At 39.5% G+C, this 27,796-nt stretch overlaps 2 protein-coding genes across 7 annotated transcripts in view; one reads left to right on the plus strand and one right to left on the minus strand.

Moving 5' to 3' along the window:
• LOC110838576 (uncharacterized) lies at nt 1-27,770 on the plus strand. Of its 3 annotated transcripts, none has more exons than XM_087354281.1 (7): nt 1-495; nt 823-1,101; nt 1,744-1,893; nt 3,584-3,823; nt 4,328-4,396; nt 4,616-5,146; nt 27,753-27,770. In XM_087354281.1, exons 1-6 carry the CDS (start codon nt 199-201, stop codon nt 5,141-5,143), a joined length of 1,563 nt encoding a protein of 520 aa, XP_087210407.1. In that variant the 5' UTR covers nt 1-198; the 3' UTR covers nt 5,144-5,146; nt 27,753-27,770. The 3 variants fall into 3 exon arrangements, with proteins under 3 accessions (XP_087210407.1, XP_087210403.1, XP_021937577.2); XM_087354277.1 differs by lacking the exon at nt 27,753-27,770 and adding an exon at nt 6,398-8,436 and having other exon boundaries at nt 2-495; XM_022081885.2 differs by lacking the exon at nt 27,753-27,770 and having other exon boundaries at nt 4-495; nt 4,616-8,436.
• Nucleotides 7,570-27,796, minus strand: part of moody (G-protein coupled receptor moody) — a 48,925-nt gene continuing 28,698 nt past the window's right edge. For all 4 annotated transcript variants that reach the window (XM_087354291.1, XM_087354299.1, XM_022081890.2 and 1 more), the window contains exons 4-9: nt 23,934-24,104; nt 23,429-23,556; nt 21,652-21,805; nt 20,613-20,815; nt 20,002-20,163; nt 7,570-8,779 (exon numbers count right to left, since the gene is read on the minus strand). In XM_087354291.1, coding sequence (XP_087210417.1) covers nt 8,661-8,779; nt 20,002-20,163; nt 20,613-20,815; nt 21,652-21,805; nt 23,429-23,556; nt 23,934-24,104 — 937 coding nt within the window. In that variant the 3' untranslated portion in view covers nt 7,570-8,660. The remainder of the gene's footprint in view (nt 8,780-20,001; nt 20,164-20,612; nt 20,816-21,651; nt 21,806-23,428; nt 23,557-23,933; nt 24,105-27,796) is intronic.

The following is a 27,796-nucleotide window of genomic DNA, read 5'->3' on the forward strand; positions in this document are numbered from 1 at the left end:
CTGGTAGTAGAAATTTATATCGATTATCGGTTTCTCGTCGAAACGTAGTGGAATCGATACTTTACAATGTCTCGATAATATGATACCCAATCATATAGAACCTGATTGATATCGATCCGGCTGATGAGCAGAGGTTATCTATCAGATATTCATATTCATTTAAGTAATATATTTTCATAACATTTGAACGTGCTTATTATGGCTCGGAGATTAGTTGTACCAAAAGCGGCAAGAAGTGAAGTTTGGAATTATTTTGGATTCGAAGCCGATGAATCTGGAACGATAACCGATGTATACAGACGTTACGTGTGGTGTCGTCTGTGTGATAACCAGCTTCTGTTTTCTGGAAATACTACCAACCTATCTGCGCATATTGCAAGATGTCGCAAAATGACAAGAGTGTTGGAACAGTCACAGTCTGTTACACAAAACGGAAGCATAAAAAATGCCAACGTCAGTGAAGAAATTCTAAGAAACCACGAAGGCCTTAAGCAGGTATATAGAACATAATCGACAATTAAACGTGTTATTTTACTTATTTACTACATTACATTTCCTTTAAAAAAAGACTTGGCCGGCTCACATTATAAGATTTTTAGGTTATGTTGCATTCAGTGGATGGTTTAATTTTATTTATAGGTTAGGTTGGTATAATTAAATTGGATTGAAGTGAACAATCTCAGGAGCAGTTACCCCTCTTGTGCCCTGCCTATTGAGTGATCCTTAAGTCATTTTGTGTTAGTTTTTAAAATATATTGATGGTTTAATGCATTTAATTTACTCAGTGGCACATATCAATACATTACAAAACTTTACTTACAGGGCACCAGTAAGAAGAGGATGGTACCAGATGTCCAGAAACAAGTTCTGATTTCTGCAAATAATGAACAGAATTCACCAGGTGATTGTGGTGGTGGTGGTGAAAGTGTTACACAAGAATGTGAGTCGTCTTTTGTATCATCAGGTGAAGAACAACAGTATTGCTTGAAGTGGAAGTTTCATCACAGCAATCAACAGACCATGTTTGCAAAACTTCTGCAGAAAGAGAGCTTTTGCGATGTCACAATCGCGTGCGAAGAGAAGCTTCTTCGAGCTCACAAGGTATGTTTTAGGTTAATGGAGACATATTTTTAAAGTAAAAGTTGTGTCAGTCGTTCGATATTCCTCTGTGTCACGTTTATTCATCATTACAAAGCTAGAATCTGTACATGTTACAAATAGCAATGTAGACAAAAAGTATTTAAATATATGAATAGCATTAAGAAATTAATTTACATGATGAATGTTTATTTACTGATATATAAAATTATGCCATTTATATATTTCCTTCCATTTTTCTTTCTTCGAAAGTTACAGACGGATTGGTCGCGCGATTGTGTTATTTATTCTGTATCGTACCGTTAAGTAGTGGTAAAATGCACGTGTGGTCACGTTCCCTCGTTATTAGAAGCGTTTTAAGACGAGACACAGTTTCCATCTTCGGGGGGTGAATAGTTTCTTTCCACTGATGTCTCACACTTGAATTTTTATCTTTTTTTCAGTGTTTGGCAATGAAAATTATCATCAGTCTGTTTTAATATGTGAAACTTGGATTGTAAAATCTTGTGGTAATTTATATTTCTCTTACTTTCTCAGAAATTGTGTCATATTCTCCATAGACCTAGTTTCTTTGCATTGAATTGCCCAGTTCTGTGAAGTTCACTCCAATGCGATTACAATCCTGTCCGACGTGTTTATTTCCAGCTCGTGTTGTCTGCTTGCAGTTCTTACTTTGAAATGATACTGTCCCTTTACAAAGACCAGAACCCAGTTGTTATTCTGAAGGACGTCAGATTTGAAGACATGTCGGCCCTCGTTCGGTTCATGTACGATGGCGAGGTCAACATAGAAGAGGTTGGTACATGCGTCTTCAGATCATAATTTCTCCGCTCACCTCGTAGTGGATTGTAATATCTAATTCTGCCCTCAGTTTCCAGGAACTTAATGTAATTCTTGCATTTACGTTACTTAATTCTGTCCAATTTGCGCGAAATGTACAGGAAACATGTGTTAAGGCGTTTGGTACATTCAGAGAGAATGTTACATTCCAAAACATCTGCATCGCGCGCCCATGACGTGGTGTCATGAAGCAGTGATATTAAGCGTTCGTCGCTAATAATTTTAGATTAATTTTGTTTGATGTCGGTCAATTTTTGGAATTTTCATAATTTTGATCATCTCTGTGCGTAAAATATAAGTTTGTTTTTTTGACGAGACGTGTCGAAGACCTTATTTCCAGAGGTTAATTTGGTATAATCTGGAATGATCACATTCGACATCAAAGAAACTCTGTCGTCACCAGCCTGATTATCAGTCACGTTTGTTTCCGCATATTTGTCATGTTCGACGTAGAATTGATTTCACGGTTGACCGCCTGCGGAGGCAGGTCTCGTAGCAAGAAGGTCGCTTATTTGTTGATGCCACTCAGATATCGCTGTAACATTTGTCCTATTTACAATAGAAGGTTAAATGTGACCACATGAAAATTTATACTGCGCTGTTTATTTTGTGAAGGTTAATGTTAGAATGTTAGACGCAGAAGTTTTACTAGAGGCTAGTAGACAAGTGGGGCTGGAAGTAAATTCAGAAAAAACTAAGTACATGTTAATATCTCGTCATCAGAAGACAGGCGGGCAAAATTATCTTAGGGTAGCTAATAAATCCTTTGAAAGGGTTACAAAGTTCAAATATCTGGGAACAACAATAACAAATCAAAATGACACTCATGAGGAAGTTAGGAGGAGATTAAATTCTGGAAATGCTTGCTACTTCTCAGTTCAAAGTATTTTGTCTTCCCGTCTGATTTCTAAGAACCTGAAAACTAAAGTGAACAAAACAATAATCTTGCCTGTTGTTTTGTATGGGTGCAAAACATGGTCTCTCACTCTGAGGGAGGAACACAGATCGCAGGTGTTTGAGAATCGGGTGTTGAGGAGGATATCTGGGCCTAGCAGAGAAGACGATGGGGCGAGGAGAAAACTGCATAATGAGCTTAAAAATCTGTACTACTCCCTGAATATTGTCAGGGTGATTAAGTCGAGAAGAGTGAGATGGGCGGGACATGTAGCGCGCATGGATGGGACAAGAGGTGTGCACCGGGTATTGGTTGGGAAGCCTGAGGGGAAGAGACCGCTGGGGAGACCTAGACGTAGATGGGAGGATAATCTCAGGCGGGATCTATGGGAGATAGTAGTTGAAGGAGACTGGATTTTGTTGGCCCAGGACAGGGTCCGGTGGAGGGCTTTGGTTAATTCGGTGATGAACCTTCGGGTTCGGTAAGCCATCTAGTTAGTTAATGTTAGAAATGTGCAGGATTACATTCTACCTAAATTGTGTGTTCTACTCGATGTGAGCTACAAATTTAAAATGTGACATCTTTGAATACCTGAAGAAGCTGTTTTACAAAATTCTAGACTGCGGTATTGCCGTCATTAAGTTCTTGATCCGCCGGTAGTTTGTAGGGAACCGTGTTTGACTTGCGTCAAGTCTTTCTTCTTTTTTTCTCTCTCCTCGTTTATTCTGAAATAAATTTTGTGTGTCTTAGGGCCAACTGCAATCTGTGCTTGAAACTGCGGACTTCCTGAAGATAAGGGGATTGTCGGACATTTACGGACAGTGCCTCGGCGCCCCTGCCGAGTCTGCAGGTACAGGAAATTCAACAGGAGAGCAGCAGCGTACAAGAATGGAACATCAGTCTGATGATGGCCAGTCGTTAGACCCCAGTAGAATTGGTCAGATATGGAAGAAGACAGTCTCCACTTCTGAAGACGTAGTTCACAGGCCAGTGAGTGTCGTAACCATTTTATTTAAACTTGTTTGTTTGTTAACTGTTTGATTGCTGTTTAGGTAACGCTTGGTTGTAGTTTTGCTAATTTTAAACTTAACTTTCCTTGAAAAAAATAAAGGCCATTGAACTCTTAAACCGGTTCACCAAAATTTAATGAAATTTGGGATGAACGTGTACTATTTTAGATCAACCCACGCTTACTCATCTTAATTGACGACAAAAATAATGTTACAGACACATTAACTTTTGTGCTGGGAGTTACAGTGATACCAGTCAGTAGAGGGGCACAAAATGATGGTGTGGTAAGAGATCTTTGAGATATATTAATCTTTTGTTATGGTAATTATTTTTCTTTTAGGAGAAAAAATAATAACATGTTTGAAGTTGATCTGTTTTCCTGTTACTGATCAGGCAGAATGAGGTGGATAAAATCTTAACTGTAGATGTTTTTCCACAAAGAAATTAAAAATTGCTGTATATTTTCATCTTTTTTTTTTACAGGTGAAGATTCCTCGAAGAAATATTGGTGTCGACGTTGCACAAGATGGAACAGGGACGGCCGCTCAATCAGTTGAGTACACACTTCTGGGATTTTACATCTCGGTTTACAAGCCGCGTCATGTTTCTGATTGGTGAATAAACCATATCTACCGTCACGACGCGGCATGTAACCTGAGAGTCTCTCGTCAACTTCAGTCGCCACAGAAGCTTCACTTTATACAGTAATTCTTCCCAGATAGAGTTTCAGGTGGTAAATTAAATTCACAACCTGTGAATTTTTCATTTCAGCCGTCTTCACAACGCAAGAATCACACGGATGAAGTGGATTATACGGAAGGTATAATCAGTCTCCCAGATTTCTTGAAACAGCACGGCACTTACCAAGAATTCTGGAAGAAACCGTGGGTGGTCAGGGCACTGAGAGCCGTGAGCGATCGTGAAATGACGCTTCGGAACTGCTCCGACTTGCTCGGCGTGGGGTACAGCATCCTGTATAACCGTTACCGGCAGGTTCACGGCTGCCTTAAAGAAGGGCTGTTCGAGTCGGCTGGAACGTCGAGCAGCTGCGCTTTTAAGATCGTCAGGACTGCTGATGATGCCGAGAAGGGGGATGAGATCGTTTTGAGGAGAGATCAGCTTTCTCCGGCCGCTGCCTTTTCGGTCGCAAATCATGGTGCAAGTTCTTCTGATCAGAGGGCGTTTGTGCAACCGACTTTAAACGTGAAACTCGAACCTGTCACCTCGGTTAGCGAAATGTATGAATGCGGAGCAACGGGATATGACAAAGAAATCCTACAGGATTCAGAAGACTTATAAATGGTAAGGTTAATGAAGGCTTTAATTCATTAAATTTTGACATTGCTGTCGTGGTTTTATAGGAACGTGCCCAGTTTCTTGTAAAAGCATCGTTTAGTCCGATTCCCACATGTTAATCTGCGCGGTAAAACCCATATAAAATGGAATCCCAAGGCCTGTGAATGTTTCTACTTCTAACATAGATCCATATAGATAAAAATACAGACTGAATGTCATGGTCGAGCGACCACAATTTGTTTCATATCCAGGAGGTCCTTTGTCCGTATCTTGTCCTAGCAACCAGGTAATCTGACTGAAGTTTGTTCTTTCCCCTCAGTTTCTGCATGGAAATGCTGCGATAATTCATTAAATTAATCCAAAAATCCTTCCTTTCAATTCATTACCCATTAATCATCCAAATGCTGTATAGTCCGAGCCGTTGACAGCATCGTCAGATAAAAAACAAATCCAGGATGATACTCGCAATTAACGCCTAGACTTCTGACGATAGAAGCATTATTTATGCATCGATCTTGACGTTTCTGTGAAACTGCGTGTCATCGCATAAGGTGGACATGATGCCCCATATCAGGTAACTCAAGTCAGCGTGGGTTTGATCCCCACCGGGTGTCTTCTCCTCGCCGTAACGTCGACAGACCGGGCCGCAGCCAGCCTCCTAAGCAGAGGGTACTTGATTTGTTTCCTTGGGGTGAAGCAGCCAGGATGAGAAGTTAAACATTTCCTCACATCTAATGCCGAGGCCAAGAATGTATCGAGATGTTACTCCTGCATGTGACACAGTACTTAGTTAAGCACGGTAGAAACTTAATGTACGTTGTGTGCGATATGGAATGTGATTAACGGTTTGTAATTGGGTGCTTAGAATAATTTCAAAATTTCTGGCTTTCTTTTAAAGGCAAAATTTGCTGCCCATCCGTTTCGGATTCAGTTTCTTTGAGCATTCCCTCCAGATCCATCAGAGACTACTTCATGTTTTTTGTTCATAGTAGTTTTAAGGCGAGTCCCTTGTTTAGGCACGTTTCTGCTGCCAATGCAGTCCGTCAGCGCATCAACATCTTTAACGAGGAGAATATTTTGCTTAGGCATTTTATTCAGGTAATTTTCTTCTTGATTATTAGCAATAAATGAATTGAATTGAACTGAATTGAAGTATCACTCCGGCAGTGGTAGTCGACTTGTGGGTTGTGAAGATGCCTTCTGCAGACTGGAGAGAATAAATAAACAATTATAATGAGTCATATTTTACATTCACAGATTAAATTTCAAGAGAAATTACACGAATAATCTGTCGAGTCTGGATACTCGGCCGAAATGTCGGAGATGTCTTTTCAGAATTCCGACGTTTTATCGGAGGTGAATACGTAACGTGGTTAAGTATACGAGAGGATTGAGGTAAAGACGATGACGTGACGTGCCTCCTGTAATGTTGCCGAAAGATCGCCGACAGACACGAGTGAAGGCGGGTGGTTCGAAAGGAGAGACGCATATACAAATGGCGCCTACTTATGCTTGAGGTAACAGAATACTTTATACATCAACTCCCTGAAGCTCGTTGGTTCACGAGGTCATATGACATGCAGAAGCATCCAAGACATCGCATCAGCCAGTTTTAAGAGCTGCTGTTGAATGTTGGCTTGCATTGTAGGTTGGGTCGAAAGCCTTTATTGTACTTATAATTGTTGTAGTATATAGGTTCTAGTTTTGTGCATTACATAAATAGTTTCATATAATATCAGATTTTGTACTAATTTTATAGGCCATTTTTAATTACTGTTCGCACGACTCATTAATAACGCTTTGCACGTATTTAATTTGCATTATAAAATGACAGAATAATGATGTGTAATGAATTTTATAGTACTACAGTAGATTCTGGTTGGAACACATCAGGACTAGAACACTTTGTCTTATGTCTAGTTGGTATGAATTTTTAAGTTATCTACTTTAGGTTATCTGTTGTGTTTAAATACTTGTGCCTTATGGTTTTGTAATCTTATGAGTTGTTTTATTTTGTGTGATGTGTTGTTTTGTTGTGTCTTATGTTTTTGTGCCATTGTTTTGTTGTGTCTTAATTTTGTTGTGTCTTATTGTTTTCTTGTCTTATTGTTTTGTTGTGTCCTATTGTTTTGTTCTGTCTCATTGTTTTGTTGTCTTATTGTCTTGTTTTGTCTTATTGTTTTGTTGTGTCTTATTCTTTTGTTGTGCCATTGTTTTGTTGTCTTATTGTTTTGTTGTGCCATTGTTTTGTTGTGTCTTATTGTTTTGTTGTGTCTTATTGTAGGACCACTGCCACCGGGTAAAAACGCATTTGCAGTTAATAATAAACAAATAAAATAAATAAACGGCTGCCCCGATTAACCGATGGCCCAGTTAACCAGAATCTACTGTATTAATAAATTTTTTAACATATTTTACAAACATTTGAGTCTTGCTATAAAATGAAGTTTAATGATTGTGATTAGTTGCGACAGAACAATAAACACATGATACAAATTGTAGAGGGGAGGAAATTAAGGGGCAACGAATGTCAGCCCCCTCTACTACCCTGTAGACTTGTACATTTTGCAGATATGTTAATTTATATCAAATATTTGAGATTTGAAGATCTCGGTTGTCACGTTCTGGTTAATGATGCTGTTTAACTTCACCTCCACCTTCAGGGTATATGTACTCCTCTGAAATGCTTATGTTTACTTGTAAATCCACGTAGCAATTCCAATCAGAAGACAAAGGCTCTTTTTTTTGGTTTTCATAGCAGGAATTCAATGTGGCTTATCCCCCCAAAAGAGAAGTTTTACATTCTAATAGTGATTTAGCAGTTCAGCGTTACCAACTTCTCACTGCAGAGGCCTGGGTTTGTTGCCACGTGCAATCCATGTGGGATTTTTGGTTGAGAAAATGGCCCTTGGATATTTCCACAGAGTCCTTCAATATTTCTGTCAATTTTAATCCACCGCTACGCCATATTCACTCGTATATCATCTGGTGGGACCGACAGTGTCCGTAATTCCATGTGGGCAGAGAAAATATAAAGATGTACTGATTATTATTATATAAGATATAATATTATTATTATATAATATATTGTATTATATTAATATTTATTTACGTATATTATTATTATATGATATTGAAAATTATCTGTTGTATAGACTTATTAGAGCACACAAAGATTAGTGTACTGTATTTATTCATTTGTTTTGGTATGTCGGAAAAGACGTCATTTATATCCAGACACTTACAAAAGAAATCACTGTAATAATAATAACAATAATCATCACCACAGTAGGATTGGTTGTGGTTATTCTTGAACCCCTGGTGATCAAATACTTGGTTTCTCGCTCTTATTACGAGGCGCCGTAGAGTCTTCTACGTATTTACAACGCAGACCAAGTTTTTTTGCATCTTTTAAAACTGAGATGCGTGAAATATTATAATTTTTTTGTTATTTTGCAACTGATTCTTTTCAATGTTGAAGTTATTTTGTGTGGTGAAAATGTCGTGGCCGATCGCGTGATTACAGATTGTCGTCAAACACTTCGGGAAGCTCCTCGCTCTTCTTTGACAGGACGATTGGTGCCATCGCAATCGACACTTGTGACACCATCGTTCTGCTCTGGCCATCGTTTGATTTATCTGCGACAGAAATTAATACAAATTTATTATGACATCGCAGCACATTTAAAGTTCCATATTTGTTCTTTTTTTTTTGATTTAATATGTAAGAAAACAAATCTTATTTTATGAGGTTATCTCCATAAATTTATCTTGACTGAGTATTTCGATTAACGAGATATGAAGTTGCCTGCAAGCACAGGGAAGTCACTTTGAATATCTTTTGTGATTTAAGGTAAAAACAATTAATGTAATAACATGTATCAGTGACGAGAAATATTCGTAGTTCGTTGTTACTAGCGGCACCGAAACTGACTCGACCGTGACTGACGTGTTAAAGTCCCGCCTACGTCAATAGCAGCGGCCGATAACGCAATGTAAGCACGACCGTAACCTCATAAATTGTAGACTCGGTATTTAAAATATGAGCGAATATGTGATATTCCATTTGTGAGGGGCGGTTTCTTGTTCCGAATTAAAGTATGAACCACGTATTTAAAGTTATGTAGCCTCTTAATTACTAAAATGTCCCCAAAGTTTTATTTTTTTCCTGTTTAACCAATACACAACGTAAATTTAATTATATTGAGCCAACATGATTCAATAAACCCATCTCCTAATTAGGATTTTTCGGAAGAAGTCTGTACCAAAACAGTAGTTCAAAACAGCTGCTTGTGTCCTTGTGGACAAATACTGCAAACTAAATATTACTTTACTCTGATACTTTGGCGATCCGTTCTTCAAGTTCCTGAGCATTTTCGGGCCCCAACGCCAACTAAATAGGCCTGCTATACCAAGAGGTTGATTTTCATATAAATTGTATAATTTGGCCTGTGGTTACAAATATTTTTATTTTGTTAAATGTTTTCTACCACCAGGTGTATCTACTGTTCGCACTAAGCTTACCCTAAATATCTCTGATTCTATACCTCATCACAGATTATCTATAGAATAGATCGTATCAAAATTACGTCACTTCCGTCCAAAATGGTGGGTTTGTGTTGTTATTGTGTGTTTGAAAGCAAAACTGTTGTCGTATTATTGGAATATGAAACGTCCGGCGACATTTATTATATAGCGAAAATGATCCTAGTGGCGATGGACTTAGCTGCCTCAGGGAACAGGACAAGGCCTGGAACAATAACCTCAAAATGGTGAGCTAGTATATTGAAATTAACAACGAGTAGTGGTGCTGTTTTTATTTACAATTTTCATAGTCCGCTAGTGAAGACATTAGTGACCTAAGTCAACAGAACTGTTAAGAAAAAGGCTTTGTTTGAGATGGCTGTCTTCACTGTTAGCGCCGTGTAGTGTGGTAGAAGTTTACCGACGTTTCAGATGTCATAGCTGCCGACATGTTTGTCTTGTTCATGGAGGCAGCAAGGACGTCTTGACTAGTCAGGTAATTTCCCTCCTGTCGACGTTTCGTCTCACCCAGCAATTACAAATTATTCAGAACACAAGAGAATTATGTTTATAAACGATATATATCGATTGTATCTCTGAAAGGTTTATAGAATACCGTTATTCTGGTAATTCAATTAGTGTTTGGGGTTGAATTCAGTAGAATGAAAGCTATACATACTACAGTTCTTCTTCTCAGCTGATCTATATAAATCCAATGTGGTAAATCCATCTATAGAGTGGAGGCTAAGAGGATAACTCAAGATCCCATTGCATGTTTCAATCGCTCAGAACATTCTTACTCCCCTCCCCCGCAATACTGTTAGCTAACTAGTAAATTTACAATCCACTTTCACAGAGCAGGAAAACACTTGGAACTGACTTGATTTGAGAAGGAACGTAAATGGATTTGACGCTGTGGATTGCTAAAAACAATCTGTGTGTGTGTGTGTGTGTGTGTGAACATTGGTACTTTGGAACACTTTCACTCTCACCAGACCTGTACCCTTCACCTATTTATTTCTAGTATAGCCTGCCTACGACGTATCTACCAGACGCGTTATAAAATGAACGTAATATAATTGCAGGAAGTATTATTCCCCTGCTAATTGAGGCGCCAGACGACTTCAGCGTTTTAACTACTCATCTAAACTGTTTTATATTGCGTGAAGCAAGAAACTGGATTTATCTGTAATTTAACCCTATAAATTACGAAGCTCATTTAAACAGTATTTAAACATTCAGTCCGTACCGCGAAGAAAACACTACACTTCACCATTACAAAGATCAACTGGTTAACCTTGTTTAAGGAAATAATACGACTAAAACGCTAATTAACCTTTGGAGCCGAAGCTCTTTCAAATGAAACTTAAGAATTCAGTCCGTACCGCGAAGAAAACACAACACTTTGCATTGGAGTCGTGCTTATTGGAGCGGACTTCGGTTTTACTGAAGCCGATTGAGGTGCAGAGAGATTTCACGTGGTATTGAAAATGACACGCACGTGTAAGTGAACGGTAAGCGAGGCAAATTTAGAACATTTTCATTCTATGAAGAATTTAAATATATGAATATTACATCAACGTACATGTTTATTTCATGGACCGTTTTTATTTTACGGATGATCGATCAAAGTATTACGTAACTCTGTTATTTCAGTCCGATTTGTTTTTCGCGTGTCTAGAAGGACGTATTGCATGAAACCAGATATTTTATAACCATTTTATAAATTCTATCCAAGATGTTATAAAAATGACATGTGAATTGCAAATTTCCGTGTAGTTGATACACTGTTTTTGTTTTATAAATTCAAGGACACGTGTCTTCTCTCATATTTTGTTTCTGCCGAACGATATAGACTTATATTCGGGAGGTGTCAGGTTAGGATCTCGACCGGGGGTGTCTCGACTGAGATATCATGTTACAAAAATTTTTTGCAGTTGTAACATCGTCGTTAAAAAACCTTAAAATTATTTTCGACATTTTTAAATATCCAGTTGTAACGCCAGTTGGTTAAAGAGTCCTGTGGTAGCTATATATGTAACTAGACGCCTTATATACAAAAATCCCATTAATTTATATTAGTATGACGTCACATTAAGTACGTTTTATTTATGAAGTCATCGATTCCTTCCTTGTCCTGACTTTGTGTGTAAACAACAAAGGAACTGATGGAAAAAGGACGTCAGACGAAAATGAAGGGTCGAGATCTGTTGGGTTATTATTTATTTAGTGTTCTGTCTGAGGACAGGTCCATATGAACAGGATCCTTCCATCCTTTTCTCGGACTGGGACCTGTTCATATACGTTCTTGGCAGATGATCCAGAAGTGGTTTGCCATTGCCTTCTTCTGTGTGTGAATGGAGTAATTGTTGGGATGGCACGGAGAAACCGGGGAAGCCCGCGGAGGAAAACTCCGTGTTGCCTAGACCACGGCCTTGCCCAACACAAGTTATAAATTCGGGCACCGCCGGGAATCGAACCCGAGACCCCAGGATTACAAGGCCAGCGTTCTAACCGCTAGACCACCTCATCTTATTATTATTTAGTGTTCTGTCTGACGACAGGTCCATATGAACAGGATCCTTCCATCCTTTTCTCGGACTGGGACCTGTTCATATACGTTCTTGGCAGATGATCCAGAAGTGGTTTGCCATTGCCTTCTTCTGTGTGTGAATGGAGTAATTGTTGGGATGCCACGGAGGAAAACTCCGTGTTGCCTAGGCCACGGCCTTGCCCAACACAAGTTATAAATTCGGGCACCGCCGGGAATCGAACCCGAGACCCCAGGATTACAAGGCCAGCGTTCTAACCGCTAGACCACCGTGGCTACCTCTGTTGGGTTACACAGCGTAATTTTGAAACGCCATAAATTTCACCATAAAAATTAAATTTTAAGAGACAAATGAGGGGAGGGGGGTGGCATATTGTAGAAGAGCCGAGCGTGTTTCGTATCCCATGGCACTTTCACCAAATATTAAACATTTCGTGTCTGACATATACCAGTTCCCTCTGCGCTAGGTTTCTATATAGGTTTTAGACATCTTAAAACAAATTATTTATGGGGCGAAGTCGGTACGATATATGTTACTGCAGAAGAGCGCTGCATATCATCTCTTGCAGTTTCATCTCGTCAACTCTCCTAGAGGAATCGAACGTGTCGGTATTGAAACAGATGGCGATCACGAGTCTTTGGTGTTTGGTAAATAAGAGACTTAAAGAAATTGCGATCGCGCCTGCCTATAACCAGTGATATCCACATATTGAGAGTCGTGGCAAGGCTTACGTATAGAAATTAACCCAACCAGACAAATTTGATGTCAGGCAGGCTCCCCCCCCCCCCCCCCCCCGCCCTCCGCATATAAACTTCCTGTGGATGTCATCAGTTTTGAGAATTTAGTGACGCGTACGGAAAGGAATTATGGGCTTGTGGCGGAAACGCACGTTGGTAATTATATGTACCACTTGCTTTAACCTTCAGAAATACTGTATTTTATACATGTGGCGTATTTATTATGTTTCTTATGATTGTGACGATAAACAGAGATTATTTTGTTTAAACAGCGTTTCGAGTTGGTACGCAAATAGTCTGAATTTCCAGTGAATCACTTTTGACTGTTGGCCTTGGAGGTTGCGTCTGAATGGATTTCGATTAGAGTTGCTACTGAAAAATTTTGTGGGACGTGATTTGTTCCATATCGGTCCAGTCTGCTTTATGTAAAACTCAGATCGAACACGGTCACTCTTATTCTGCAGAAAACTATGACTGGTCGTGGAATACAGACGTCATTAAAACCTAACAAATTTTAAACATTTTTCTTCGTGTTAAATATTTTACGAACTGCCGAGGAAAATAATTTCTGCCCTGCAACGATAATATTTACAATTAATTGTGTCTAAAATGATATAACGTTACTTTTTCCACCGTTGTGAGTTTTCTCAGAGTTCAAAATTCTAGACAGAAAACTGCAAAGCATCAACCCCTTTTTATAAAGGCGGGCTTTAGCGAAATGAGTTATTGTAAAGCCTGTAATGCGTACGGATTAGACGCCATGAGCGCGTATCTCACCCCTTCGTCCTCTCTTCATTTTGTTTTCGTTCCTTCATCCACTTTATGTTTCTGTGTCTCTAAAATGGGGTTGGGATCTTCTCTACTGAAACAAAGTATTTCGTTCGTAAAATAAAATAAAAAAACCCCGAGCGAAGTCAAATGAACTGCCGTTTAACAGCATTACAAAAACATTTAGCCAAACGGTGGTGCCTCTCCCCCCAAGAGCGCTGGTTGTTAATGGAAAACAAAATATATATATTTGTCTCTGAACCAGACGTAGTACATAAGGGCTTTGTTTCTTTATGGTGAGGCTTAATGTACTTTTCCAATATGAAACACGGACAGATCGAGGCGTCTGACAAGCAGGTCCACTTATCTAATTTTTCTATTTTTCTCTGTACTGGAGACGAGAAGCTTAAAGTCTGCAGATAATGCACTAATTCTGTTTTACGACTGTCAGCTGTTGTGCTCGTGGGCATGATATCACAGTCCTAAAGGTTTAACGACCCAAAACAGAAACACCGGCTGTTAGACTAGTCCCTTGAGAATCTTCCCATCAACATCTTGGTCTTCCAGTTAACTATTTTCCACTTATCGTCATTCCAACCTATAATCCTTTGGTGTTTCGCGTCAGCTGTCCCCACAACGTGTTCCTGTTTAAGCCTTATATGCATTTTTCGTGCTGATTGTCCAGCCAATCTCAGTATTCTCAGTTTAGATGCTTCCATCTTGTAATTTTCCTTATCCCTTGTGATCTCAACGAACGGGGGTTATCGCTCGCTCTTATTCTGCTGATAAGTGGTACGAATTCTGGCCACAAGCCAGATATCCTGGGGGTTTCGTGATTATCCTCAGTCTCTCCAGGCGAGTACTGGGATTACGTTTTAAAATACGCGATACCTTTCAATTACAAGTGTATCTCGCTGTTTTCTGCGTGACTTTGCGTGTGATGCTTCGATCTAAAAAAAGTTTAATGAATGGTTAAGTTTCTTTCGAGTAGGTAGCGTTTAATCAGGTCTTAACAACCAGAATTCTGTAAATGTGCAGTCCATATCGGTTTAAGCGTAGACTAAGTTCTACGCTATAAGATATTCTCCTTCGGCTTCAAAGTGTTTTTATTTTTTTTTCGGGAATGGAGACATTTATAATCTTCCAAGAATTTCTTGTTTGCTTTCAGGATTCATGTGTTTTGGAATATGCTGTTGCTCTGATGAAATTCTTAAATAGAATTAAATTCCGTGTCGCGTATGATTGGCTATAAAAGGCCTTCTCGGTAAAGTATCCAGGTCATGACAATGTCCGATCAAATCTTCCACGTGTGCTTTGATGGTCGAACTTTTACGATAAAGAGAGTTTGGCAAGTTTGTACGGAGCAGACCTGTTTCTGTTGAAGGGAGTTGTATAGCGGGCAAGCATCAAACAGGAGAGGCAATTTGTCGCGTTTTATGGCGGGGTCAATCATGCTTCATGATTTGTGGCGGAAAACGAGAATGATAAGGACTCTTTAGAGTCCTGATTTAGATGGTATTTACGTTTTTATTATCCACGTAAGTCTTTCGTAATGTGTCTAACACTTTAAAGCTCACTGGTAATTATATATACCACCTACTATATCGTTGAATAACTCTGCATTTTGCCCACAGAGTGCATTTATTGATTTCGTATGATTATCTCTGTAAACAGCGATTATTTCCTTAAACAGCGTTAACCAGTTGATCTTTGTAATGGTGAAGTGTTGTGTTTACTTCGCGGTACGGACTGAATTCTTCAATTTCATTTGAAAGAGCTTCGGCTCCAAAGGTTAATTAGCGTTTTAGTCGTATTATTTCCTTAAACAAGGTTAACCAGTTGATCGTTGCAATGGTGAAGTGTAGTGTTTTCTTCGCGGTACGGACTGAATTCTTAAGTTTCATTTGAAAGAGCTTCGGCTCTAAAGGTTAATTAGCGTTTTAGTCGTATTATTTCCTTAAACAAGGTTAACCAGTTGATCTTTGTAATGGTGAAGTGTTGTGTTTTCTTCGCGGTACGGCCCGAATTCTTAAGTTTCATTTGAAAGAGCTTCGGCTCCAAAGGTTAATTAGCGTTTTAGTCGTATTATTTCCTTAAACAAGGTTAACCAGTTGATTTTTGCAATGGTGAAGTGTAGTGTTTTCTTCGCGGTACGGACTGAATTCTTAAGTTTCATTTGAAAGAGCTTCGGAAAGGGTAAACGTGGAATGAGAAATTAGTTTAATCTGCGTTACTTACATGGGACGGTTTGTTATTTAGGTTAAGTAACGATACTTATTTACCAACACACATAATTTAGCGTCGAATTAAATATTATTTTATTTTTAGTTTATTTAATAAACATTTTTACATTATATGAAGTCGAACGGTAGGACTATTATGAAAGATGGTTTGGAAAATGTGGTAGGAAGTGGTCGTGGCGAGTTTTTGGAATTATTTTTTTAAAACAGTTCACCTATCACAAACGATCTGTATATTATATTAGACGCTAAAAATATGGGCCTGCTTAATTTAAGATCCATATATTTTATTTAAAAATTTGCAGTGCCGTATATATTTATATTTATTGTTAATTTTATTGTATCGGTCTTAACAAAGTTCGGCCGTACCTCGTTTCTTTAAAGATATCGTTTAGTTTGGAAGATGATGTAATTAAACGTAGACCGATGGAAAGAGACATCCCGACGTACAGTCTGATTGATTGATTTATGTAGGAAGGCAGTAACTGCTTCTGAGTGAGGGGGGGTGTCAATCACACTTAAGGACTGTCAGTACGTTTTCGGAATACAAACTACGCCCCGAAAACGTTCACTGTCACGTGAAACGAAGAAACTGTTTTCAGTTGTAATACGTCGTTTTTATAGGGTCTTTGCGTCAGTGGATCTGTTTTCTGACACTTTTTTTTAGATAATAAGGAAGTTTTATGGCTGGATTTGTCACTCTTAATGAAACTCTGCCTCTAACGGAACGATATCGAACTGGCGATTAAAGTAATCCCTGTAATGGGTTTGGAACTGGCTTGTTATCGCACTTTATACTTTGTACACATATTGTAAACATACATTTACTGATATATGTATTTCAATGATTGAAGGAATTATATTTGTTAAATTATCAGATCGTAATAACTGAATTTAATATTTTACAGATAATGTTTTTCGCTTGTTGTGGAATAAATGGCAAACGTGTCCTAGTAAAATCTGAGGTTCGGCCCTGAAGATGGACAAATTATTTTTCTCCGAAACGTTCACACGGCATCAAAAGTCAGAACATCGACATACCACGTGCTCTCTCTGGACAGCCCATTCAAGAGAATTGATTTTTATAATCGTCCAGATCTCTAAACCGTCAATAAAAATTGGTTAAATAAATCCTACCCATGGACAAGGACAACTTTCTTACAACACTTAGACTTACGTATAGTACCGGGTGCCCAGAAAAAACTTATACCTATCGTACGCAGTGATAAAGTTTCCTTTGTCATGATATCGTATCTGCTCAGTGCAGGTATTTTTTCTGCCTCGTCCTGAAGATGGAAGCAGTATGCTTCTCCGAAACGTTGATCTCTACCTTTAGAATTCCACGTGCAGTATGAACCCGGAAAGTCTCCATTGACATCCTCGCCGCCGTGGGAACTGCAAATCTCACATCTTTCCCCTTCGACGCTCTCTGACGTATGCAGTAGAGAAGGAGTCGTTAAATTAGCAACGAAATAGAATGTTTACGCACGTGTGGGTTGGCGATACCGTTTGTAATTTATGGCATAGGAAAATACTTCGTAAGAGCGTCGTGTTGTTTAATATCGCACTTTTTGTCTCGCCGAGGCCTCGCAGACTCGCGCTCTGCTCGCGTATTCTTGTGGGTTTCGACGACCGGCGTCGGCTGCTTGACGTTACAGCTTCCATCACTCAAACAGATCATCAATCAACGTCCTCCCGATCACCGCGGGCTCAACCGAGGGGGCGGTGCTTCGTTACGCTCCGCTCCCTCGCGGGAAGAAAAGAAAGCTTTCTTCTTATTCTTCTTAACATCTCTCTTTCAATTATGGCGTGCCGCGTCAAAGAGATCCACGCTACTTTCAGGCCCAAGTATTTAGTCGGTTAGCTTTTTTTTTTAAAGTGTTTCCATGGCAACGTGTAATGTCTATTGGGCGAAAAAAATTTTAATTTCTTTTAAGAATTTCTACGCACTTAACATTCGCTGTTATAAAATTCTGTTGCAACCGAGGACGTTGAGATAGACGAATGGCAGAAATGGATACAAAATTTTAGTTGGAGAAACCTGAATGATACAAACCACTTTGGAAACCTAGGTTTAAATGGAAATTATTCATTTTATTTAGTGTTCTGTCTGACGACAGGTCCATATGAACAGGATCCTTCCATCCTTTTCTCGGACTGGGACCTGTTCATATACGTTCTTGGCAGATGATCCAGAAGTGGTTTGCCATTGCCTTCTTCTGTGTGTGAATGGAGTAATTGTTGGGATGCCACGGAGGAAAACTCCGTGTTGCCTAGACCACGGCCTTGCCCAACACAAGTTATAAATTCGGGCACTGCCGGGAATCGAACCCGAGACCCCAGGATTACAAGGCCAGCGTTCTAACCGCTGGACCACCTCATCTTATTATTATTTAGTGTTCTGTCTGACGACAGGTCCATATGAACAGGATCCTTCCATCCTTTTCTCGGACTGTGACCTGTTCATATACGTTCTTGGCAGATGATCCAGAAGTGGTTTGCCATTGCCTTCTTCTGTGTGTGAATGGAGTAATTGTTGGGATGCCACGGAGGAAAACTCCGTGTTGCCTAGACCACGGCCTTGCCCAACACAAGTTATAAATTCGGGCACCGCCGGGAATCGAACCCGAGACCCCCAGGATTACAAGGCCAGCGTTCTAACCGCTAGACCACCGTGGAAATATAGCGTTAAAAAATCTTAAATATGTAATCTGTAACTCAATATTTTGGTCACAGAGTGTGTTTTATTTGACGTTGGGACTACATTTTTTAAATAGTGTAGGGTTAAAAGAATCTTAGTACCAACGGAGGTATCAATGGACCCTTTTTATGTCGAGGGCCGCCAGAAAACTTGGTCTGTTCCGTAACTGGAAGTTAGGACATTATGCATTTTTCACTCTACCCACGCCCAAGCCGGTAAATGATCCATATCAGGTTCTTGGTGGGGGGGGGGGGAGGGGGCTAGAGACGACGTCGCTTTGCCATGGGTCACCAGGACACACGACATTTCTAAGGCAAGACGTCTCAGGCTCTCGCTTTTAGACTCCACAATTCGACTGGGCTTAAAACAAAATAAAGGACGTCACTTTGCCTCCTTGTTTCTATAACTACACTGAACAAAATATTTATTGAGAAGCTGATAGTCGCATAGCTAGTCAGTTAATATCACCCTTTTTGTGGGGGCCCCGAAAACGCATAACGCTCACTAGAGTGCTCCGCCCCTGTCCTGAGTCAGTTCGGTTCACTCCACAGCCATTTTAATATTATGTTCCCATCTATGATCTGGTCTTCCAAGGTAGTCACTTACTTTTAGGCTAATTTGCCAACTCCCCTACGCGTGCTCAGTTGATTATGTGAGATGCACACAATGCGAAATAACCTCTTTAAATTGAAAGACTAATATTTAAATTCAAATACGTCAGGCTGGTGGGTGGCTTCTGTAGCAAAAGTTTGTGAACCAAGTTTTATTACGGGAAACTGTATGTACGAATTGCAATATCACTCGAATTTTACGGACGAGCGGATGGAAGTTGTTTTTTTTTTTTAAAGGCACGCTTATCGACTGAGAAATGCTGGTTTTTGAGTCACAAGAAATTCACGTAACTTTCCGTAAATCGACAATTCGTTCCTCGGACGATCGCCGTATTATTGAACAGAAGCTTTGATATCGATTAATTGCTAACGATATCGAAAAGAAATTTATGCTAAAATCAGCAAATATTCTGTGTCTTAAAATGGTACTGCACAAACTTAGGTGATTTTTCAAAGCTTACCTCAGATCAAGACTTTATGAAGTTTATATAACAAGAATTTTTTTGCAAGAACTTTCACCCAGATGTCCTCGTGAATAAATTTCTGAAGTAGCAATACTGATCTTATTTACGTAACTTTGCTAACATTAGTTTCCAAGATACAGAACGAATATACCATGCATTTATGATCCGAATTAAAACCCAGAATTTAATTATACGCGTTCGCCGTTCAGTGTTACAGATTATTAAACAATTCCTTAGGATCTCGGTTGAAGTGTTTCTACTAACCTCCATAGCTGCTTCCTACGGGCGTAAGAGAGAGTAGGCGTGGTCTTCGCCACAGGATGACTGTCTTGTACGCTTGTCTGTACTGCTTGTTCATGATTACGTAGATGATTGGATTAATACACGCCGATAGGTACAGCATTATGTAGCCCAGGACGTGAAAACCTGTAACGAGGCAGACATAACCTCACATATCTAGCCGCCTTTACATCACCGTGTTGTGGAACTATGTCTCGACTGGATTTTTTTTTTGGATATTTCACCGAGATCTATCACGGTCTTCCTCAGTTTCTCCAGCGAAATTACAACTTTTATTATCGTTCATGAACATCACCTTTGTCATATTTTGAATTATACCAGATTTGAATTTCTGCCTGTAGAACGTATATCCCTATATTTTGATGGTTTTTCTCAGTTACTCCCTTCACGTTCTGAAATGGCACCTGAGATAACGTCATTTATGCAGTAGCTCAGACAATTAACCACCAGATTCTTACCTCGGAGACTCAGCTTTGCGCCAAGACAATTTCTGGATCAGCGGAGCACATAGGAACTTCTCAGGAAGTGCCCATTCAATTGCGCACAAACACTCCATTAGAATTAAATTTGTTTACCTGGAAAGTGTACATCCTTGTCTGCAACTTTGACTATGGTGATAGGCAGGTAGCATATCACGAAGGAGAGAAATATGGCGAGAACCATTTTTGTAATCCGCCATTCATTCCGTTTTGTCTTCAGATCTCTGTGTTCCTTTGATTTGGATTTGGGGGCTTTGGGGTGTGACCCAACAGCGTGTTCTCGGACCCTGCTCTCAGACCTGCGCATTAGTGACTCTGTAAATTTCTCGGAAACAAAACGTAGATCAAATTGCGCAAAACTTTTGATTCTGACAAGAAAACTTCGCAGTGTACTCAGACATGAAATATAAGATCGTACGTATTTCTTTATGATATGGGAATGTAAATTTCATTAAAATCGGAGAATAAACTGAAAAAAATCAGATGTTGAACCAATGAAAAATTTATCGATATCAAATTGTTTTATACTATTAACTGATACACAAACAGGACATAGGATATTCTGTTACGAGTGGAAAAAATTGACTGACATTACTCGGTAGTTTAAATTAGCACCAAGTTTTAAATTTGTCTCCAGGGCTTAGAATATATTGTAAATAAAATTTTAAATTCCTCAATACAAATTAACTTATGAACATATAGAAGGTTGTTATACAGCATGTCCCAGAAAGACATACACACATTGTAACACGGAATATTATTGTTTTTACGAAATACATGGACGGAGGTAATTTTTAACACGCGTGGTTCAGTTAATTAAAACGTCTTCTATTTAATTCATTAAATGTGTATATAATTTTGGGACACCCTGTATATCATTCCAAAAAAATTGAAGGATACTAGAGACTGCACATGCTTGAATTTATTTATCACAGAGATAAATTGACAGATTGGATTAACCTGGCATATGTGAGGTATGGAAAATGATAACATGCGAAATGGAACGATTAAGGAACTGTCTTGGAGGATGTTTTAAGAAACACGGAGAGTGAGAGAAAATGGGCTTTAATTAAGCCAAAATTTAAGCCAGTGGCACAAGGAATTAAGCGGTTTTGGAGGGCGGGGGGGGCCTTACTTGTGGACCACCCAAAATATCAGTGCGTAACAACAGATGATAACACAGCAGGGGATTAGGAAGGCGATGATGAACAGAGCCGTTTTGGCGGAGTTCCCGTTGCTGTCGTTGAGGATGGTGCAGGTTCCCAGTTTTTTATCCAGACCGAATATTCCTGGAAGAAAACGCAACCCGGAGGATGAAAGTTCTTGGTCGTAGCATCGATTTAGATGTCAGGGGGGACACCAGCTGCCCTGGTGGTAATTGATTACAGTCTCGAAGTCAAGAAAGAGTGGTGGTCGGGGTGTCATCGGGGGGGGTTTCCATGAAGTCGTCGCGGGGATTCCCCACATGGCGGCGGATTCCCCCAACCCCTTAGGTAAAATTTTCGTCAAAATACGAATGTGTACGCAGATTTCAGTAAAAGTAACGGATATAATTTTTCATGATAATCCGTTGAGCGGTTCTGGAGTCGTTAAGTACGGACGGACGGACGAACAAGCAAGGCGAAGCTGGGTGCCGTATTTTTGTGAATTTTTGTCGCGAACATGAGTAAAGGCGAACAGAAGTCTAAGATGCGGGCCAGATTGGATTTACGGATCACAGTTTGTAACCTCTGGTTTCTACGAAGCGTTGGTCGGTAATCACAGTTAAGACAGTCTGATACGTGTTCGGTGTTCTTATTGAGAGATCAACGTTTCGTGCCACAATCTTGATGGAATGGAAGAAATCGGTTTTTTTCTCTGGTATACGGGGAAATTCGTTTTTCATTAGACTTTTCCTCTGTTCCTTTATTGGGTTTCTTTTCCTCGTTGTGACATTTCTTTGTTTTAAGGCTACACAGATTTTGTTCCACTCGTTTCACAGGTTGAAATATTGAAAGGAACGTGACGTTAGTTCCAAGAGTTGGCTTTATGGAACATAAAAGTTGAATCGAGTTGCAAAGAAAACCCGGAAAATATGTGGTTTATAAAACGGAATGTGTTGAATGCGGAGTTTATGTGAAGCGACGAAAAACATTTTATGTTTAATCAAATTTTGAGGGTAACAGTTTATGTACTTTGTTTCTAAAAACATTTATTCATTCAAAATAAAAAAAAAATCCACATGGATAATAGAAATGTTTTATATAGCTATATTTTTTGATAATAAATCTGTGAGTGAAAAATTTCTATCCTACTGGAATTATATAAGATTGAAATGAAGACGTATACAGGACAATTTATTATCCTCCCACGCGACTCAATTTTCAAAAGCAGCAACTTAGCTCCTAAGCTGTTCGTTCCTTGCAAAAATAACTCCATTACTTTCGAAACCAATCACCTGCGTTTTGGTAATTTTGTCGTCAGTTATTGCGAGCTCTGAGGTTCTCACGGCGACGAAAATTTCCATGATCGTCTCCCGGATACCAACGCTTTCGGGCCTGCAGATGTATAAAAAAATGTTCTACACGACGTTACTACCCAGAAGATCAACATCGATGTCGTTATCACCGTGAGAGACTCAAATCTCGCTTCGTCTCGGAAATACGCGTTGACTAGTGTGTGTTAAAAAGTCATCGTCAGATAATCTGAGAAGAGTGTCCTGAGAAAATCGTGTAAGGAATTAAGCACCCTTTTATGGGAAATTGTGACTATACCACCAATGCAGCGGGTTTATCATATCTTAATCTAGTTAACATCATCACAACTTCATTATCTGACATCCATCCATTCATCGTCTCAACCTCAAACACGCCCCACCTCAAACACTCACCTTGTGTCTATTAGTCCATCAATTGTGTAGTTTTGTAACTCACCCCATACTCCGAGGAGGGTGGGGATCTGCATCCCAAAACTGAACATCCAGCAGAAAGCGATCATGGCTCCGATCCACAGCTTCTTGTAGATCCTGTTGTACACGTTATGGTGCGCGATCATTATGTACCTGCACATCACATATACGTCATTACACACGAATCCCTGTCTCCTCCCGTTACTGAGTGAAGATTTTTGTGTTTTAGGAATTTCAAGGTCACGCAGCATCCTTCTAACTTTTTCATCTTTACCGGGGGTGTGATAGGGTTTTAAGGAACAGTTAGACACTCATTTTAAGAAGATAAGTTGGAGGAATGGCGAACTATACGCAATTATTAAAATATGTCTACCTTGTGGGGTGTAGCGCCGTCTAATCTGGTAGAAGTTTACTCGTTGGAATCTTTCTAGGATCGGCCACCTCTCCATTGTTTCTTAAGCTAAAATTTGTTAATTTTAGACAATTTTTTTTACTGTGTATAATCAGGTTAACGACTAAGAGACACTCACCTGTTTACAGTGATCATGGCTATCAGAAGTAGTGATACTCCGATGTTTCCATATCGCATGAAAGGAAAAAGCTGACAGAGGAAATCTCCATGTATCCATGTGCCGTAAATAAACCTCGATGAACTGAATGGTAACACGAAAGTGCAGAACATGAAGTCAGCGACGCATAGGCTAAAAGAAAAGACGTGATCTTTGACTGCAGGGCACTCTGACAGAATTCTATGAGCCATGTAACATGACGCACAGCCTAGTTTCAACACGTAAATTGCACGGGATATGGTGAATATGTTATAATACGAGGTGCGATCGGAAGGTTTCCAGACTGCGCCTATAAAAACCCGTACACTTATCTCAGGTATTAAATTCATCCATCACCCTCGAAGTAGTTCCCCTGGGAGTGAACACAACGATCCCAGCGCCGCTGCCAAGCCTGGAAGCATCCCTGGAAATCTTTCTTTGTCACTCCCAGGGGAACTACTTCGAGGGTGATGGATGAATTTAATACCTGAGATAAGTGTACGGGTTTTTATACGCGCAGTCTGGAAACTTTCGGATCGCACCTCGTACACTAAAGAACTGTCGATTCGTTGAACAATTGCTGCTTATCGTTGATTGATTTCCATTACGTGTCTGTTTTAAAAATTCTGTTGATATACGAGACAGAGCCTTTTGTAGGCAGTCAGTTTGCTTTGTAGATGTGTGTGTGGGTGGGGGGAATCAGGCTTTGAAATCGGTACCACAACGGATAATTAATGAGTGTAATTAAAATACCAACTAACAGGGACTGAGGGTGTTTGATAACAGGGTGGCGAGGATGATATTTGGACCCACGAGGGATGAATTGACAAGAGGGTAGGAAAAACTGCATACTGTGGAGAACCATAATTTATATTCTTCAAAAAATATTGTTAGGATGATGAACTCGTGGAGGATGAGATGGGCTATGCATATAGCGCGCATTGGAAAGGAAATATGCTCAGAAATATTTGACAGGGAAGAGACATACGTGGGAGGATAATATTAAAATGGTTGATAGGAACATTTGGTTTGTGGTCGTGAATTGTATTGATCTGGATCAGGATAGGGAACGGTGGTGGGGTCTTATGGACATTGTAAAGAATCTTGGTGATTCTATAAAATGTGGGTAATTTCTTCAACTAGCTGAGCGTAATTTTAAATTCTCATGAAGAGCTTTGTTTCCGTGGAGATGTTTCGTTTGGTTAATTGAAGTAAATTTTATATGCTTCATGTTAGACAGCTACTGACAGTTTTAATTTGTTTTAAACAAAGTTTCTAGTAGCATGAACGTAAATAAATTACGCTTTAGTTAACTTACAATTGACTGATACATCTTCTGTAGAACGCGCAACTGTTCAGATCGATCCTAATTCTTGGGGGGGAGACATTTTGGAGAATATTTCACAAGGGCACAACAAAGGATTCTTATTTTATTGGAATGTTTTTTTCTTTTCTATAAGAACTTACTTATTAACTATTTTATCTTGTGTTCGGTCTTCCGCGTTGTTGCTTTACCGAGGAAAGTCTTTAACGCCTCTACGATTCTCATCTTGGGCGAAAATTTCATCTGTGCCGATATATACATATATACACAATCCGTTTCTAATATTGCTTGTCGCTTTAATTCAAGAGAAGAGTTTTATTAAAGTTTCTTTGTCGTATATTTCAAAAGAAATAATTAATATTAATAACCAACTTGGGGTCTATTTATTGGATAGTTTAAATAAATAAGTGACGGATTTCAAAGTTTTTTAGACCGATTTTTTGAAAGTTAAAGTAGATGTACAGGTTGATCTGATGTTTTTTTTTATTTCTTGTGTATTGTCCGATGTATTTTGAACAAAATGGCGGACAGGAATTTGAAGTATAAAATTATCATAACAGAGATTACAAATATGGCGGAAAAAATGACAAAGAATAATACTGAGGTGGTGGTGATGAATATTGAGCAGACGGTGTCGAAGATCAGGATCTACGATGATAAATATGCGATGGCGATAAACAAAAAAACAAGGAAAATGTTAACAAGTCTGTCAGCGTACGTCACAAGGAGTGACATCTCATTCATGTCCAACATCACTTTTCCCTTTCTTTCAGTTTAAATGCAAATTACGGAGGAATAAGACAGGGCGAAATTTTAATTTAGCACATAGTAAGACACCCCCCCACCCCCCCACGGTACTGTGAGCGGATGAGGTTCAGAAGGGACTTCCGGGAACAACGCGTAGAAGAAATCGATTTTGTCCTGCACCCCCGTTCGAATATCACCACGATCACCGGCTATTCTCACTGAAGTTATTACCGGCTCCGATCTGTCTCTCCGGACGAACCACGGGATAGCATTCATATATCACTAGGTACCGGCTTCGATGTCAGCTACTAGCCATTCCTGACATCAATTCGATGTTTTAACTCCCGCAGTTGAGTTTGGAGTTATGCAAAGTGTGACATATAACGAGTCACATCTTTAACATCCCTGAAGATAGAGGCAGTATGTTCCTTCGAAATGCTGGTATCTACCTAAAAACAGACGGAGTTACTGCTCTGTACTCAAACACTGACGTGCACTCACTGACGTTTTTCGTGGTATTAATCCAGTCACTTTACTGTAACATGTCTGTAAACTGGAAGTCATCCGATTAACGCTTTAAAGCTCAGTGGTAATTATATGTACCACCTGCTGCATCAATCAGTAGCTCTTCATTTATGTGTTTTGTATAATTGTTACTCTAAACAGCGATCATTTCCTTAAACAGCGTTAAAAAGTTGATCTTTGTAATGGTGAAGTGTAGTGTTTTCTTCGCGGTACGGACTGAATTCTTAAGTTTCATTTGAAAGAGCTTCGGCTCCTAAGGTTAATTAGCGTTTAAGTCGTATTATTTCCTTAAACAAGGTTAACCAGTTGATCTTTGTAATGGTGAAGTGTAGTGTTTTCTTCGCGGTACGGACTGGATTCTTAAGTTTCATTTGAAAGAGCTTCGGCTCCAAAGGTTAATTAGCGTTTTAGTCGTATTATTTCCTTAAACAAGGTTAACCAGTTGATCTTTGTAATGGTGAAGTGTAGTGTTTTCTTCGCGGTACGGACTGAATTCTTAGGTTTCATTTGAAAGAGCTTCGGCTCCAAAGGTTAATTAGCGTTTTAGTCGTATTATTTCCTTAAACAGCGTTAACCAACTGATCTTTGTAATGGTGAAGTGTAGTGTTTTCTTCGCGGTACGGACTGAATTCTTAAGTTTCATTTGAAAGAGCTTCGGCTCCAAAGGGTTAAGTAGATCTTGAGTGTACTTTGATAATTAATGAAAGGATGAATGCCAGAACCCGGAGGGGCGGGCGACTTTAAGACGGAGCATAATACGTATGTTCCCCGTTGGTGAAACGCACGAGGAGACACGGGGAGGGTGTTGCCATGACAACGTAATTTGTAAAGACGGAAGGAGCGGTGGATTACACTGCCTGCAGACGTTTTGTAGCTATTGTTACTTGAGTCAGATTGTTTGGATGCAATATTCCGGGCGCTGGAACGTGAACACGAAGTTTTGTTCTCAGGAAGCTGCTACCGCGTTTAAGACAGACAGAACAGCGGTGAGAAACGGAATAAGAGAGCGACCGGACGTTCTTTTGTTATGATTAGAGTAAACGGTCTGGCATTGTGGCGCTGATTCCAGGGCATGGTACAGGATGTTCGCGTAAAAGTTAGTTGTTCCACATATTCTTTTTATACGCATTGGCTGCCAGTAATCCAAATAATTAAATGTTAATATCTGTAAGAATTTAAATTTTATATTAAATTTTTTTTTCTAGGTCCGACATCACCTGCATTTGAGAGAGACAGTAACGCAGTGCTA

This window comes from Zootermopsis nevadensis, unplaced genomic scaffold (genome assembly GCF_977971745.1).
Source record: "Zootermopsis nevadensis isolate Lab colony 2312 unplaced genomic scaffold, Znev_1.0 Znev_ptg000002l, whole genome shotgun sequence".
Taxonomy (NCBI): domain Eukaryota; kingdom Metazoa; phylum Arthropoda; class Insecta; order Blattodea; family Termopsidae; genus Zootermopsis; species Zootermopsis nevadensis.